Source organism: Pygocentrus nattereri, chromosome 13 (assembly GCF_015220715.1).
Source record: "Pygocentrus nattereri isolate fPygNat1 chromosome 13, fPygNat1.pri, whole genome shotgun sequence".
NCBI classification, from domain to species: Eukaryota; Metazoa; Chordata; class Actinopteri; order Characiformes; family Serrasalmidae; genus Pygocentrus; species Pygocentrus nattereri.
In genome coordinates this window covers 20,329,391-20,345,117 of record NC_051223.1, presented here as the reverse complement: position 1 = coordinate 20,345,117, position 15,727 = coordinate 20,329,391, and the positions used below count along the sequence as shown (strand labels likewise).

Genomic DNA, 15,727 nt, shown 5'->3' with positions numbered 1-15,727 from the left:
AGTTAATTTATTATTTAGACAGAATTGTATGTAATTATTAAACTTAGAATTACAAGTTAATGATTATGATCTTAAACAGAACTCCAGGCCAGATATTGCACTTTTAAGACCAGTGATTAAAATTGAGTTATCAAAGTGCATTTAAAGAGTGAGGACAGAAGCAGAATAGCTGAATAGCTGCATGTGTCTTTCCTTTAGTACATATCAGTCTCTTCAGAGCCATTCCTCCTGCACCTCTAATTCCTATAGCTCCTTAGTCACTAATGCGGATAATGACCTGAACTGTGGTGAGAACTTCAGGTTCAGAGGATGCTAATTCCACTTGCTCTTGCTGGTAGAGGACACTTGTGTAGGAGCTCACAATAATTGTGTTTTCTTTGGAAGCTGTTGATTGGAGATTCTTTTTCAAAAATGGGGAAGCGTAGTGATCGCTTGTGTGGAAATTTGAGTTGTGAAATGTCTCAAAAGGCAGTTATTGATGGGAGTCTCAGGTAAGATACATGGACACGTAGCATAAATGCTCTTGATGAGTACAGTGTGTACGTAGTCATTCTCAATGTGATGTGTAGAAATGTATAGCTATGAAATCTACCTTCTCAGTTCTTGTCAACATTAAGACTCTAAGGTTAATGTCATCTTCAGAACAATGCCATTGGTCAAGTTCTTATACACAGGCTATAATGTTTGTTGACTATTTTTTTAATAAACCCAAATGCAGTGATATAAGTATGAAGAAAGCTCAGAAAACATATACCATACCAGAAAGCGTGACATTTAATTAGTATCTACTTAGGAGTGTTTTGTTTCTGTCGTATCAAAATGTTTAGACTTAAGCGTGTTCCATTCATGGACATATTTCAATCATTGTGACAAAGACGTAAAATTGAAGGAACATTTTTAGAGTGTTACACATTTGGGGGTCCATAAACCGCTAATAACAAAGCTTGGAGATGTTTCACCAATTTGTGGGTCCTATTAATGGTTTCCTCCATATTTCACTAAAATTGACTATTATTACAAAGTCCTCTGGATACATGATATAAGTTACAATGCGTTAATCTGAAAATTCTTGTCACAGCAAAACCTCTCCATTGATTGAGATCACTAGATATCATTGTATCAATGTTTCATGGTAAGTGGACCATCATCAGTTATGACTTCTCATTAACTTGTCATAAAGTTTTGTTAGGACGGTGATGATATGCTATTAATTGTTTGTTATTTATGTACCTGTAGTAAAGTACGCTTCAGTTTGTTGTGCTGCCTAGTCAAGCCTGGAACAGCTTGGTTGTCCTGTGATGACCTCTCTTGCAATCAGTCAAATGCTGGCTGGTGGACAGAACATTATGTAAAACTGTGGGAATGTGGACAAAAATGGGTGGGCCTGGGCATTGTGTGTTTCAAATAAAATGACAGGTCATCTTTCCTCTGTTTCCATGTATTGCACTGATGTCATCTGAAATGATGGCCCAGTATTCTTTATTTTTCAGTGTTGAATAAGCAAAGCCTTGGCTAGTGGTAAAATCTCTTTATCTTGTTTCCACCACGTGCTTCTACAGCTAAGGTCAGTCCCGCCTCAATGATCAAGGTTTATGTAACCCTAACTTGGCACAAAGAGAAGACATAGCTAGACAAGAAGTAAACACCCACAATTTAACACAATTTAGTAGAGTTCTCATCTCTTTATGGATCTTTATTAGTTTGATGTAGCTGTGCGGAATGGTGTGTATAGTCTTGGGTCTTATAGTCAGACATCATGTTTTCTTTGGCTTGTGATCTTGTTAGTCCATGTTCTAGGCCTATCCATGCAACAGGCTGCTAAAAAAAGACTGCTCAAAGCCAATTACCATGATGGCGTTAATCCTCTCACCCAGAACCTGTTCCTGATGCTATAGTAATATCACCATGTGTTATCTTGCTGTAGCTCCCATATTTACATGACAAAGCCTAGAGGACACAATGTGAGTTTTTCTTTGGCAATGAACTAAATCAGAACTTTGTTTTTCTTAGCCATTATTATTATGTCTATTAGTATTACTGGTATTTAGTGCCTTTAAAAAGAGTGTAACCTCCCATGTGTAAATTTATGTGCTATATGGCCATTTAGCACGTATGTCACAAAAGGTCAGGCATATATTTTTAAAAAATGTACATATGTTATGAATGCATATCCTCACTGTCCAAAGAAAAACAAGTATCTCAAAATAGTAACTTTACAGGAGATCGCAAAATGTTCTTAACTTTTAATGTATGTCAATGTAAAGACATTTTCTAAGCACTTTTCTATTGGTCCAGTCATCATGAAATTTTCACACAATATAAAGGACAGCTGCCATGCTCAATGATGCAGAAAAGTAAAAATCAAAAATAATATGTATTTATATGTATATACAAGCACACAAATGTGTCTGTACACACACACATATATACATGGAAACATACATGCTTACAGATAGCGATATATAGCGACTAAAATGACAAAAATAGACTTATAAATATTTAATGCTTAAAATATTTATAAATGGCCAGTTTCAAGGAAGTTGGCATATAAGTCTTATGTCCATATGTGACTAACATAAGTTGACTATATGAGGAAAATCTGTACATGTCAATATACATCTAATGAAATTCATATGGTGCCATATATCAGATTTCTATATGGGTTGACTTGACAAATACAAATACAGCTTTTTATATCATCAAATGGATCATTTCTTAACTGCAAATTGTCCAACTATTCTAGAGACTGAGAGGTATTTTCAGAGGGATGCAGAATGATGTAATAATATCAGTATTGGAGATATTTTGTTAAGCATTTGCCTTCCTATCAAAATAATTGCTATATTTCCCTTCATATTATGTGCTAATATAAATGGGTTGTGTCAAAATGTTGACATTTTATTGATGTTTATTTATCAGCTTTGGCAACTGTTCACATGAAAAACATTGAATATCTCTGCATCAGCCCACATAGTTCCCATATTGTTGGGTCTTTTTTTATTTTATTTTTAATTGACTGTGCATGTTTGGTGTCCAACACATCCACCTTTGTACACTTTGTTTTTGGTGTATCTATGTTATAATGGTGTAATGGTGGACTAGAGGCAGATATTGTCATATATTTTGAAATATATTTTATGCAGACTAACTACTTCTCACACATGATTGCTATGAATCTATTGTGTTTGAGATTAATTCTTGTTTGATCTTGACAATATTTATCACGTTTAATGTCAAAGTCAGTGTATGGTTTTAGTCAAATTTAGTGTATTTTTCTGCTTGCAGTTACATTCAAGAAACAGCTAGATAGGACAAGTGCTTGTTGTCTTTCTCACTAAGCTGTTTGGCTAGAGGACATAAGGTGAAGAGCCAGTGAGATGCAAAAAAGAGTGGCAAGGTAAGTTGCTGCCCAGGCCATGCTGGCTGTAGAAGCTTTCTTGTTAGGTAACAAGATTATATGTTTCTTTTGGGCTCTGCACTGTGTCCATGCACACTTGCTTTCGCTTTTACTGTGAATGTAATCAAAAATGTGCCTTAATGTTGTGGCCAAATATTTGAAAAGATACTATGTCTAAATTATTGTTACAGCTTGTCAATAATACTGTATGGATTAATAGAATGGGTCATTCTTGAACCTGTTTTTTTGAAAATATGTGCTATTTGTCACATCAGTGGAATCTACTAAGCCTGTATAACCAAAAGGTAACCATGTAGCATTGATGCTTTTCAGACCTATAGTGCTATCATCCTGAACATCTAGAAGAGCATACATTTACTCAAAGCTCGACCAAGGCAATTAGAAGAAGAGCGCAGCTTCAACATGGAGCCCTATGGACCCATGCTAGACCACAGCCAATCACAAATGAGTGGACTAGACAGGTCACCTGCTGGATGGCATAAACCTACACACTCCAGGAGCAGCAGCACTGCATCTTCTCGCCACTCTCGACAGGTGCGTTCATTCAGCATCTTTACTTACATCTATGCGTGATTATCAACTGTTTTTTCACTGCGTTTCAGCTACTTTGTAAGAGCAGAAGAGTAAACATGCCTTTACGTTCTGTTTCATGGAGCATAATAAACCTGCTAGACAACTTCTAAATCTCCAATTAAAAAGTCAACAAGTTCCACAAATGCACTTTGCTCTTCATTACCACCCACACATGCTCTAGGGGGGGTTTATCTGTATGATATACAGAACTGATCAACAGAGCTGTACCAAACTGTGAATTAGATTAGATAATAATGTTATGCAGCACACTCCACCTCCTGCTGTGGAAATCCTACAAGGCATACAATAGTTACAAGTGCTTCTTTCTTATGGTCTAACCTTCAGAACATAAAGGACTGGGAGATAATGGATGATCTGCAGGCAGATATGGGTCCCAGTGGAGAGACCATGCAGGATATGAGTCCTCCAGGCATTTGTGAAGGCTACCTAATGAAGAGGAGAAAATGGCCCCTGAAAGGCTGGCACAAGGTTTGTAAAGCTCATGACTTGTATTAGTTAGTCAGTCACTGTAGTTGATGTTTCTAAAACTGTGCTTTCTTTTCCAGAGGTTCTTTGTGCTGGACAAAGGCATCCTTCGATATTCAAGAAATCAATATGATGTAAGTAGAACACTGACAGAACATTATAACAACTGGAACCCTGACACAATGTTGACAACAATTGATATTAAGTTGTGGTAAAATTAACTTCACTTTGCCTAGGGCCCTCAGAAATAGCTCATTTTTTTCTAACGTTGATTTCGTTCAGCTCACCTTATTCTTTGTACTTACTTTATATTATATTCATGCTTGCTTTACAACTCTAGAATTCTAAGGGGAAGTTAAGTGGGTCGATGGATGTCAGTCTTGCAGTGATGTCAGTAAACAGAAAAGCAAGACGTATAGACTTAGATACAGGAGACAATCTCTATCACATCAAGGTAAGTTGTTTGTTTGAATGAAATATGTGCTACAATGCTATTCTAAGCACTGTAAGAAAACTACTCTAATCATGAATGTTTTTTTTTCCCCTGATTCTTATCAAGACAAAGAGCCATGACTTGTTCTACATTTGGGTGACCAAACTGAGTGCCCATCGTATATTTAAGAAGAACGAGGCAGCACATGTTCACAATGGCTTTCTGCATGCTCTGTCTCATGGCAGCAGCGTAGTTCAGAGGAATGGTGCCATGCAAGATGTGGTAAGCCAGTTTGAGACTTATTAACGGCTTTATCTCTCTTGTAAAGACGTGTAGTGCAGTGTTGCTTTTAGTGGTTAGACCTGTAAGCAAGTTTGTGATCTTGAATAGGCACTATGGAAAATTAACTTTGCAGCATCACCTCTCGAACAAAATTTCACATCAAGTCTGTTATAGTAGTAGTATCTGTTACAGTAGATGCTCTGAAAGCAAAGCTAATCACATGGGACCTGAGGTCATAGAGCTTAAAATTGTATTTTTATTTTAAATTGTTAATGAATTACAGTGTTTGTTACCATGTTTGAGTCCAACTGACCCCCCCCCCCCCCCCCCCCCCCCCCCCCCCACACACACACACACACACACACACACATACACATTATCTAAGCTGGGGGTGCTGGAGCCTATCTCAGTGCTCTCTGGGCAGAAGGCCGAAGAAAACACCCTGGACAGGCTGCCAGTCCATCACAGGGCACAACTGGACAATAGTTAATCCAAATGCATACGTACAGTGTGTTTAAACTCAACATTACAATCAATATTCTGAAATATATTATTTTGTGAATACTGAGATAAAATGCTAAATACTGAACTACATAGTAGAAACACTAATGCTTGAGCACTTCTATTTTGTCACATGCTAATTCCATCAAATATGGAAACTTAGCTGCAAATGAGCCGTTTTGAGTTCACTGCTTTTGTAATGTCAAAAAATAAAACCAGTGCATTTACATATATCCAATATATCCACTTATTCAGCCTCAAGCAGTTTAGCTTCACCCAATTTTTATTGACGTTTTAAGGAGTGTTCAGTTAATTACTGGGATCATTGTACATTTCATTTAATAATTTGGTAATCATTGTTGGTTGTTGAAACTTGATGATAGATACAAATGAATAAATGACAATGTTAGCTTGGAAAGTAATAAATGAACAAGCATGAATTGTATTCAGAGAGTGTCCCAAGACAGCACTATGTCTAGTCCTGTAAAACATGAACACTTGAATGAAGTGTCTGTGTAAAATCTGATTTTTCACAGTATCAAAGCATATCTGGCTCGTGCCTGGCTGATATAGCTGCTCAGAGTACAGATCCACCCTCTGCTAATCCTGGTGTCAATGGGAAAGTGTCTGCCTGGCTGCAGCATGCTCAGGACCCAGATAGCTGCACTCAAGGTATTTTTCTCTCAGTAAAAGTTCACAAATGTTTATGTATAGTTTCTGGAACTGTAAATCATTTTGTATTGAAAATACTACAGTTATGCAGTTTAGAGACTGGACAGACAAGGCCATTAGTTTCAGCTGTCTTTTGTTTTCCTTCTTCATCAGACAGAGATGACAGAACTTGAAGATGTATTTCAGTTTAATAACCTGTTGAAAAATGAAGGAGTGTCCAACTGGTTGTACTCCTGGCAGAATGACATGCCTAGAACCTGCTTAAAATCATCTCTGTCACCAGAAAAGCTACAGTCAATGTTACTGCTTTCTTCATGCTACACTTTGGGAAACACATGTGCAGAACTTGGATGAACCCAATATTTTAGTTTTTGATCCCATAAGATTCATAACGCTCACATTAGACCATTGTCCAGTGTCTGTGGTTTGCTCTGACGTTAATGTAGTTACTTTAACACTCTTGAGTGCCATTTCCTTCAAATTACTTGAAGGTTTTTGTCCAATTAGAGAGTGGTAAGTGATCTCACTATAAACTAGCCTTCATTTCTTAAAACCATTACAATGTTGATTATTTTCTTAAATGAGTGGATTGTCCAATTTCTTTTCAGTAATTCACAGAAATTGACAAAACCTGTCTCATACCTTTATGTATAAGCCTACTCTGTGTATTTATTACAAACATGATCTGTCACCTGTTTAGTTCAAAGCATTGATTGGGTTGAGGTCTCGGTTTCAGTTTATCTAAATCTTAGCAGTCACATCATAAATAAACACCTGTAACCCAGTTTCATTGGCAGCCAGGCATGCCAGTGTCATAAAACTACCTCCACCATGTTTGACAGATGATGTGGTTCCAACTATCCAAAGACTCTTGTTCCAGAACTGAGCACACTTTTTAGATTTTTTAGATGTTGTCTAGTAAAGTCTAATCTGGCCTTTTTGTTCTTGAGTTTTGTTGCCAGTGGTTTCCATTTTGAGGTAAATCCTCTGTATTTGCATTCATGAAGGTGTATCGTGGTTGTAGACTTTGACAAGGATATGCCAAATTTTATGATCTATTTGTCTTCTGTGGCCTTACAGGCCTTTTGGTGTTACTGAGCTCACCAGTGCATTCCGTCTTTTTAAGAATGTACCAAATTGTTGATTTGGCCACTCCTAAAGTTTCTGCTATCTTATAGGTTTTGTTTTTTCAGCCTAATGATTTTCTTTGCATATGGCATGTAAAATTGTTGATATGTGGTGGTTCTCCATATTTATTTAATTGGAATCCAAAGTATTGCCAAATTGGTGCACTGGCGCTCTTCATCTGGACAAGCTTGTCTATTTTGCTGTCTGCTGAAGAGGAGATCCCATTTTTTTTGTTGCATTTGCATTGGACAGACTGAAGATCTATTTTATAATCTTTCTGAGTAACTTAGAACATGAGGGTAAAGCTCACTTTGCTGTATTCTCTCTGTTGCTGTCCAGAACTGAACCGCTGTCAGATAGATTTGAATGATCTGAACCGACTAGTGCAGAAGCTGCACTGCCTTGAATCAGGCCAGGCTTTTAGCAATGGAGAACTTCAGAGGATCATCAGCATGCAGGTGAGTGGTGGAAGCACAATTGTCATAGTATTCACAGGCCTGTGGTTTGGTTTTAAATGACAGTGACTATATATGAGTCCTCTGATTGTGTGCTTTATCCACAGAACCTTTCACTTGAAAAGCCTAAGAAGAAATGTGGCAAAATTTGGGGCCACTCTCGTACACTTTCTCGGGTTGAGGCTCTAGGAATGGTGAGCCAGCTCTACGATTGTCTTTTGTTTCTGAATTAATATTAACATTTGCCCAATGGGACACCAATACCATTGGGTTTATGCTGTCATCTCCCTTCATGACATTTGGTTTCAGGTATCTTTGTCTGCCACTTTGTGTTAATTGCTGTAGAAACCATTTTTGTGCTGTTTCAGTTGAGTGTAGAGAAGTAGAACTCTCAGTAATGTAGTGAATTCCTTTTTTACATTAAGCCACTGCGTAGGATTACTAAATCGGTGAGTCAATACATGACACCACTTTGATTCCAACAGCTCAACCTAGACAAATGTTTGTCATTTTTACAGAAATGAATTAGGTATCAACTTGTCCCTTACAATCTAATTTTCTGGATGAATGAAATTCCCTAATCACAAAATCAGCTCCACTGGTTTATGGCCCCTTTTCTCAATTAGTAGGCACATGCTTTTAGAGATCTAGTTTAGCATCTGGTTGCTGCATGGCTTTCTCCATGTACCCCACTTGGAATTGCTCTATATGATGTTTTTTGGGAAGTTAAAGAAAGAAATATTGGTAAAAGTAATTCAGCCTAAAATACAACCTTGCCCCAGATCTATGCTTTATGCTTTACCAATATTTTCCATGTTGTCTTTTCCCCTCCAGTTATCATCCAGCCACTTGAGTGTTTCATCCCACCTGGGCACCTCTGTGCCCTCCATCCCTGATTATGTCTATTCCCAGCTTGCTCCCCCAGCCTACAGCTCTTCTGAGAGCAGGAAGCTCCACCAGGACATCTGTGCTGTGTCCCAAAGAGGTGAGGAACAATAGTACATCAACGAACATACAAAGGACCAGAAATGGCAAAAAATGGCAAAATGTCACTCAGCAGGACCTTATCAATGGTTAGGTCTGTTGTATCCCACTGTTGAAAAGTGAGACAGTACTGTATTTAATTACAGATTGATCTTTATCATGTCTCCTGCAAAAGTTTCTATAAAGCTATCACACGCCCTGACTAATGCAATACATTTAGCCCATAAAAAGACTGCAGGTAATCCCTAAACTAAAGGGGTAATAATTAGTTTGTCCTCTTCCTCACAGTGCACGCTTCTCTGAGGTCAGTGCATGAAGCTCTGTCTCAGGAGCGCCAACGGCTTCAAGAATCATGGACCAGTGGAGAGCTTCGCCAGAAAACTTCCACTCAGATCGACAGCCTGTGTTCCACCCTAACTGAGGTGAGACTGCCAGAAGATATCCATAGTCCAAAGCTTTCCAAAGACAAGTTGAGGAATATATTGTTTACAGTGAATGAAGTAAAGGTAATTACCTATACTACTATGTTTTTCAAAGAATAGTAGAGGAAACACTTTCTCAGCATTCTGATTCCAGAAAAGAAAGATACTGCTTTTCTATAATGACTCCATATTTGCAAGTGTCCGAGGAGGATACTTCATTCCATTTTAAATTCGCCATGCCTCATCACCTCCTTTAGGAATAACATTTTCAGACAGTTTTGTTTTAGTTATTTAATATACGTCCAGTGCAAATATTCAGTTAAATTTGTTTTGACTTATAATAAGTTTGGTTGCATGTTTAAGGTCAATGTCTTGTTGAAACCTCATCTTTTGACAAATTTGCCCCAGATTTCTTGACTAATGAGACTAAAATGTCATCAGTGGTACATCATTCCCATTATTTTTCCTTTAATGATGTGTAATAATCCAATACTTTTTGCAGCCCCATATAATGATGCCCCCACCTCCATACTTCACTGTGTGGATGGTGTTCTTGGGATCATACACACAATTCTTTTTTTTCCAATTGTGATGAGCTAAATTATTGCCAAAGAGTTCTGTTTTTGTTTGATCTGATCATAAGTATTGTTCCATAATTATTTGACGTATTAGAGTATTGTTCTTCTATTTTGTGTAAATGCTTGTGTGCAAATTGCAAAATGGAAATGAAAAATGTGATGATATTATCACCCCCTGTAGCTTTTCCATTTGAGTGTTGTTTAATGACGTCTTTAGCATGTAAAGTTATCATTTTGGAGATGCAGGGTTTTGTCCCGTTACATAAAAATAAGTTCTTGACGTTAGTGCTCTAAAAATTTCTATACATGCATATAATGGGAAAATGGGATAATGTAAATCGGGCAACATGCTGTTTATGCAAGGAGTACACTTTTTGTCATTCCTTACCGTGTGGACTATATGTGTATATGTTCAGTTGGATGTGCAGTCCCGTCAAACACAAATCCACACGAGGTCAGAGTGCTCTGGCGCCTCTGAGGAATCCTACCACACTGTGAGACAGAGAAAGGTGTGTTTATAATGAAGCTAATTGTAAGTTTTTGTTTGTGCTTCCCCTCTTGTTCCTGTAACATCTTACAGCTCTTTACAGGTGGCTGGCTTTCATCTGCTTGGGCAGTTAAAATGAACTTCCACATTCAACACTAACTCTTCACTAGCCTTTTTCAAAGTATTTGAGTGACACTCTCACTGACCATGTGTATTTTTGTCCCTGTTCCTCAGTCTGAATCTGGACGGCGTTCCTCTGACCGACCACCCTCAGTAGCAGACTCAATGGCAGAGTATTTTGATGCATGTGATGACATCTGTGCAAGCTCCACTGAGGCATCAGATGAGTCAGGTCTGAGTGATGCCTCTAGTAACTCAGAGCCTGATGAGGGTCATGGTTAGTAATTAGACTTAATGTGATGACTAATTAATGATAATGCTTTCATTTTGTGTCTTGGTCAGGCATGTATTGTTATGTTGTAATTTATGTAACCTGCAGCAACATCAACACGGAAGTACCGGGCCAGCCTTTCCAAGGCGCCTTCAAAGTCCAAACGAGTCCTGCAGAACACAGGCCGCCGCACAACCCTGGCTGCAGTCTGTCCCGATAACAGCCATGTAGGTCTCATGGCCATCCTTTATAACAACATTGGCAAGGACCTGTCACGCGTGTCCATGCCTGCAGCCCTGAATGAGCCTGTCAATCTGCTCCAGAGGCTTTGTGAGGAGCTGGAGTACTCAGAACTACTGGACATAGCAAATCGGACAGATGATCCCTACCAGAGAATGGTAATATTTACTTAAAACTCAGTTATATGACTTATTGTTTTAGGGAAGTTCATGCCATATGGTTTGACATACATGATCAAATCCTGGTCCTATGTGTTCATGGTAGTTTTTAAACAAAATGTTCTGTCTCTGTATAGGTTTACATTGCTGCCTTTGCTATTTCTGGCTATGCCACAGCTCAATACCGTAACCGTTATAAGCCCTTTAACCCAGTTTTGGGGGAGACGTTTGAGTGTGTAAGGGAGGACAGAGGCTTCCGCTACATCAGTGAACAAGTAGGTGATCATTTTAACTGTTCCTGGGGCATAAATCTGTTACTGAGCTGTTTCTTATTCATTTAAATTCTCTTCACAGGTTTGCCACCACCCACCCATATCTGCTTGCCATGCTACCTCTGGTAACTTCTGTTTCTGGCAAGGTAGGTTATGTAACTGACCTGCATGGTTTACACAATAAAATATAGACTACTGAGTAAGAGTCAGAGACCATTCTTTCATTCTTGAACAAGTGATCAGTTCAAGTCACCAACTATGGATGTTATTATACATCCCCAAAGATGTAGACATGGGATAAAGAGTCTTACTTTGCTTCAGTAGCTTATATACCTCCTTGTGCTACTTCTAAAGGTCTCACTTTTAGACTCATCAGTCCATGAAACCTTTCCCCACATCTCAGAGAACCAGTTCCAGTGTTCTAGTGCAAACCTTCCTTTCTTTTTTTTGTCTATTATCTTTTTTTTCTTTTTTCTTTGTGGTGAATTGATCTTTATACTGTACACAGACCAGAGGTGGAAGAATAAATTCTGGGGAAAGTCTTTGGAGATAATGCCAGCTGGAATGATCAATGTTACTCTTTCAAGGTAAGAGGATCCACCTCCCTTAAACATGGACTAAAAGCATCATTTTTCTTAGACTCCTGGAGGAAAGACTCTAATTCTTGATGTACTCTTAGGTATGGCGATCACTACGAGTGGAATAAAGTGGTGACGTGCATTCACAATGTTCTCAGTCAGCAGCGCTATCTAGAGCATTATGGAGAGGTCACCATCCACAACCTCAACAGCTCAGTCTGCACCTGTAAGATCACATTTGTCAAGGTGAGAGCTATTTTTAAATATGATATTTTGTTCTCAAGTAGCTTTGAGAATTTGAGTTTTGATAATTTGGTAGGTAAGTGTAATTTGCATATATTTTGCATATAAATTGTTTACTTTGTGGGTTGATTCATATTTTAGAAAGAAAATCCACCATGTACTCAATTATCACATCACTCTCTCTCTGTCTCTCTCTCTCTCTCTTCAGTCCCGCTACTGGGGCTCAGATGCAAATAAAAATGAGGTTCGAGGTCAAGTACTTGACCAGGGCGGTAATGTTGTGCATCGATTTGGAGGATTTTGGCATGAAGGGATCTTCTGTGATACGCTGCCCAACCCACAGTGTATCTGGAAGCCAAGTAAGTACAGAATGGTTGTGTGATTGTAATAGAGTAATTTCATAATCAGAACAGGCATGAGCTCTGGGGCAGTTTTTTTGTTAAATTGGCACACACATGGGAAATGACATATGATTGGTTGATTCCACTGTCATTTACTAATTATGTTGGTGTCTTTCACTTTAGCACTACTGTTCAGCTCCTGTATTAACCAATGGGAGAGCTCACTTGTCTATATCTGCCTAGACACCGTGGAGAAAAATATCCCAATTGAATAATTTTCCTTTTGGCTGCTAAAAGAATTTTTGAATTTTATGGGTACATTGGTCATAATGATTTATTACTGTGCCTGCTGTCTTGCAGACCCTCAGCCGAAGGACTATATCCTCTACTATGGCTTTTCCAACTTTGCTATGGAAATGAATGAGCTGACCCCTGACCTCAAACCTCTGCTGCCCCCCACAGACTCACGCTTGCGTCCAGATCAGAGGTGAGGCTGTCAAACTATGGTCACTCTAAAGGCCAAAGTATGATGTTAAAACTTTTCTATCTACCTTGACAGACTTCTTTTAGCACGTAGGCACTCTTAGTTGTGGAGGGCACTGCTGTTTATTCTGCTCACATTTGAACTCCATGCTTTATCTTTGTGGTTAGGATGCTGGAGGAAGGCAGAGTGGAAGAAGCAGACAAGAAGAAAGATGAAGTGGAAGAAAAACAAAGAGAGAGGCGGAAAATTCTTTCCAAGAGAGGGGAGGAGCATATCCCCCGCTTCTTCAGGTTAGGCAACTGCTTGCGTTACTTAATTTTTTGATAAAAAGTCAAAACTGAAATGCCAAAGAGTGTTCTCTCTCTTTTGTCCGATGCAGAAAATCTATTGATGCTGCTGGTAGAGACGTATGGGTGACAAATGGAACTTACTGGAATCTCAGAGAGAATCCTGGATTCGCCAACATCAAAAACTTGGAATTGTGGTGAAGTGCAAAGACAGACAGACAGACAGAGAAAGACAAAGAGAGAGACAGAGAGACAGAGAGACTCTTTGGACAATAAAAGAGGCATCATTTCCTTTATTCTAGTAAAACAGACATGGACCCTGGAGCATGGATGAACTGCCCAGAAGTTGCTGAGCAAGGATAGTGCTCATATTTACCAAACTCAGACCAAGCTTTCCCTGTTCTCACTGCTAAAGCACTAAAGCTTTGTCTTCTCTATTCTTAACTGCCCATCTGGTATTGAAGAGTGTGATTTGTATCTCTATCTGCCTTCTCCCTTCAAATATGTGGGTGCCTGTAGCACAAACTGGACACATGAAGCCGTGGAAAGTTCTCTACATCAGGGCCATACCAGGTGGCTGGGGAGAAATTATGATATTATGATACTATTATAATACTACTGCTATGATGCATGTTATGAAATAACTGATGTTTGAGAGGAAAACCGTGCTTGAAACTCCTCCTGCTTCTTATGTAAAGGTATCTTTCTAAAGTTATTTAGGAGGGACGAGTTACCCCACAAAGTTTTGACCTCCCCATCTCCTCCATGTATAAAGCAGTGTAAAGCAGAAGCCCTAAGAACTCCAGCCCAAGTACTCATATTCTTCTCATACTACAACCAGATGTCGATGATGTGGTCTGAACTAGCTGAAGCCTTAACTTTTCTTTCTGATACAGATCAGAAACCATTTGTGTCATATAGGTCAACTGAGTCTCAATAAAGAAGAGACTTAGAGTAGAAGTCTGATATTATGGGACTCCTAAATGGCCCAGTTACTTATGAGAGTTTGAATCCTGTGGCCAGGAGTCCAAGCAAGTACAGAAGGCCCCGCTGCTCTGCAGGGGAGGATGGCTTAGCCTTCCTTTTCTGCCCATCTACAGCACTACAGGCCAATTGTGGCCATCTGAGATTACACTTTGCATTTATTATCCTATAGGCAAAGAAAAACATGGTCTTTGTGCTCACTCTAGCTTGTATGTAGCACTGTGACAGTGATTAAAAATGAATACATAAGGATTATGTGATAGGATCATAACTTTGTTGTCAATATGAAATGCATGCATTTTGTACATGTTTTTTTCTGTTCTCAAAGATAATATCATAGGTTTTCATTAGTTGAACAAGTATTTGCTCACAACAAGAGAGGGGAGTAATATGGAACTATCTGTAGCTTTAATTTTCTCACATGGCTTTATACAGAAATACTTTCATGGTAGATTGTCTTGCATGTGTAAGGACTTTGTTTCTTTTTCAAAGTCATAGCTCACCCAGAGAGACTTCCTCTAATAGGATTAAGTCTAATCTGGTCCCTCACACAGGAACCACACAGTCTGCTCAGAGAGGAACTTCTTTTGTATGTATATATTTCTGTAATCCAAACATCTTACCATGTTAATGTATACTATTGTATTAAATCAAATGTAAAACTGTCATTACAAATAAGCTGCAAATATCAGCACAATGCAGTGTTAGATTGTGTGTGAAGTGTCAAATCGCACTTGAATTGTTTGATTAAAAAAAAAACAGTCCTCCCAGGCTTAGCAGAAACATGTACAAAGCAAGTTTACAATGAATAATCTTAATCAGTGACAAATAACAAATATAATAAACTTAACAAATAAAAGACTTACCATTTTTTGATATTTAAGCGTTTATTACATTTAGAACAAAACAATACAGTCTGTACATTTATTTGCATTATTTTGGAGCTCATTTTTTGCAATGCACAAGCCTCAGTATACTTGGCTTTAACCAGACAGTGGAAAGAATTTATCCTCATCTTGATTTCAGAGTAGATAGTTCCAGTGGAACAGCATATAAATATAACCTAAAAACAGCCTGATTCTGGCTTATGTCCTTGAAAAAGCTTCTAAGAGGCAAGTCATTTTGTTGATGTAAGGGATGGCTTAAGGGAAGATCTCCTCACACATTATGTCTAAATAGGGACTTAAATGTCCACTAGGGGTCACCTAAAACATAGATTGTCATATCCTCACAATATTGTACACCTCTTCTTGGAGTGCAATGTGCGCCAAATATTCGAACAAATATTCAAAAGCTAGAATAATAAAAAAGAAGAATGTTAATGACAAAT

At 38.4% G+C, this 15,727-nt stretch overlaps 1 protein-coding gene across 2 annotated transcripts; it reads left to right on the top strand.

Annotated features, from left to right (window-relative positions):
- Positions 1 to 107: 107 nt before the first annotated feature.
- osbpl7 (oxysterol binding protein-like 7) lies at positions 108 to 15,260 on the top strand. Of its 2 annotated transcripts, XM_017695925.2 has the most exons (23): positions 108 to 491; positions 3,286 to 3,397; positions 3,731 to 3,952; positions 4,337 to 4,480; positions 4,558 to 4,611; positions 4,818 to 4,931; positions 5,037 to 5,192; positions 6,230 to 6,365; positions 7,833 to 7,951; positions 8,056 to 8,142; positions 8,374 to 8,397; positions 8,783 to 8,933; positions 9,221 to 9,354; positions 10,654 to 10,816; positions 10,919 to 11,208; positions 11,346 to 11,483; positions 11,563 to 11,626; positions 11,989 to 12,067; positions 12,160 to 12,304; positions 12,510 to 12,660; positions 13,003 to 13,129; positions 13,294 to 13,416; positions 13,506 to 15,260. In XM_017695925.2, exons 3-23 carry the CDS (start codon positions 3,821 to 3,823, stop codon positions 13,612 to 13,614), a joined length of 2,640 nt encoding a protein of 879 aa, XP_017551414.1. In that variant the 5' UTR covers positions 108 to 491; positions 3,286 to 3,397; positions 3,731 to 3,820; the 3' UTR covers positions 13,615 to 15,260. The 2 variants fall into 2 exon arrangements, with proteins under 2 accessions (XP_017551414.1, XP_017551417.1); XM_017695928.2 differs by lacking the exon at positions 8,374 to 8,397.
- Positions 15,261 to 15,727: the final 467 nt, after the last annotated feature.

Excerpts from the sequence above, each read along its gene's own strand:
- osbpl7 (XM_017695925.2), top strand. The coding sequence starts at position 3,821 with ATGGAGCCCTATGGACCCATGCTAGACCACAGCCAATCACAAATGAGT. Across the intron at positions 3,953-4,336 it reads CTTCTCGCCACTCTCGACAG|AACATAAAGGACTGGGAGAT; the intron begins GTGCGTTCATTC and ends TCTAACCTTCAG. Across the intron at positions 11,627-11,988 it reads TAACTTCTGTTTCTGGCAAG|ACCAGAGGTGGAAGAATAAA; the intron begins GTAGGTTATGTA and ends TACTGTACACAG.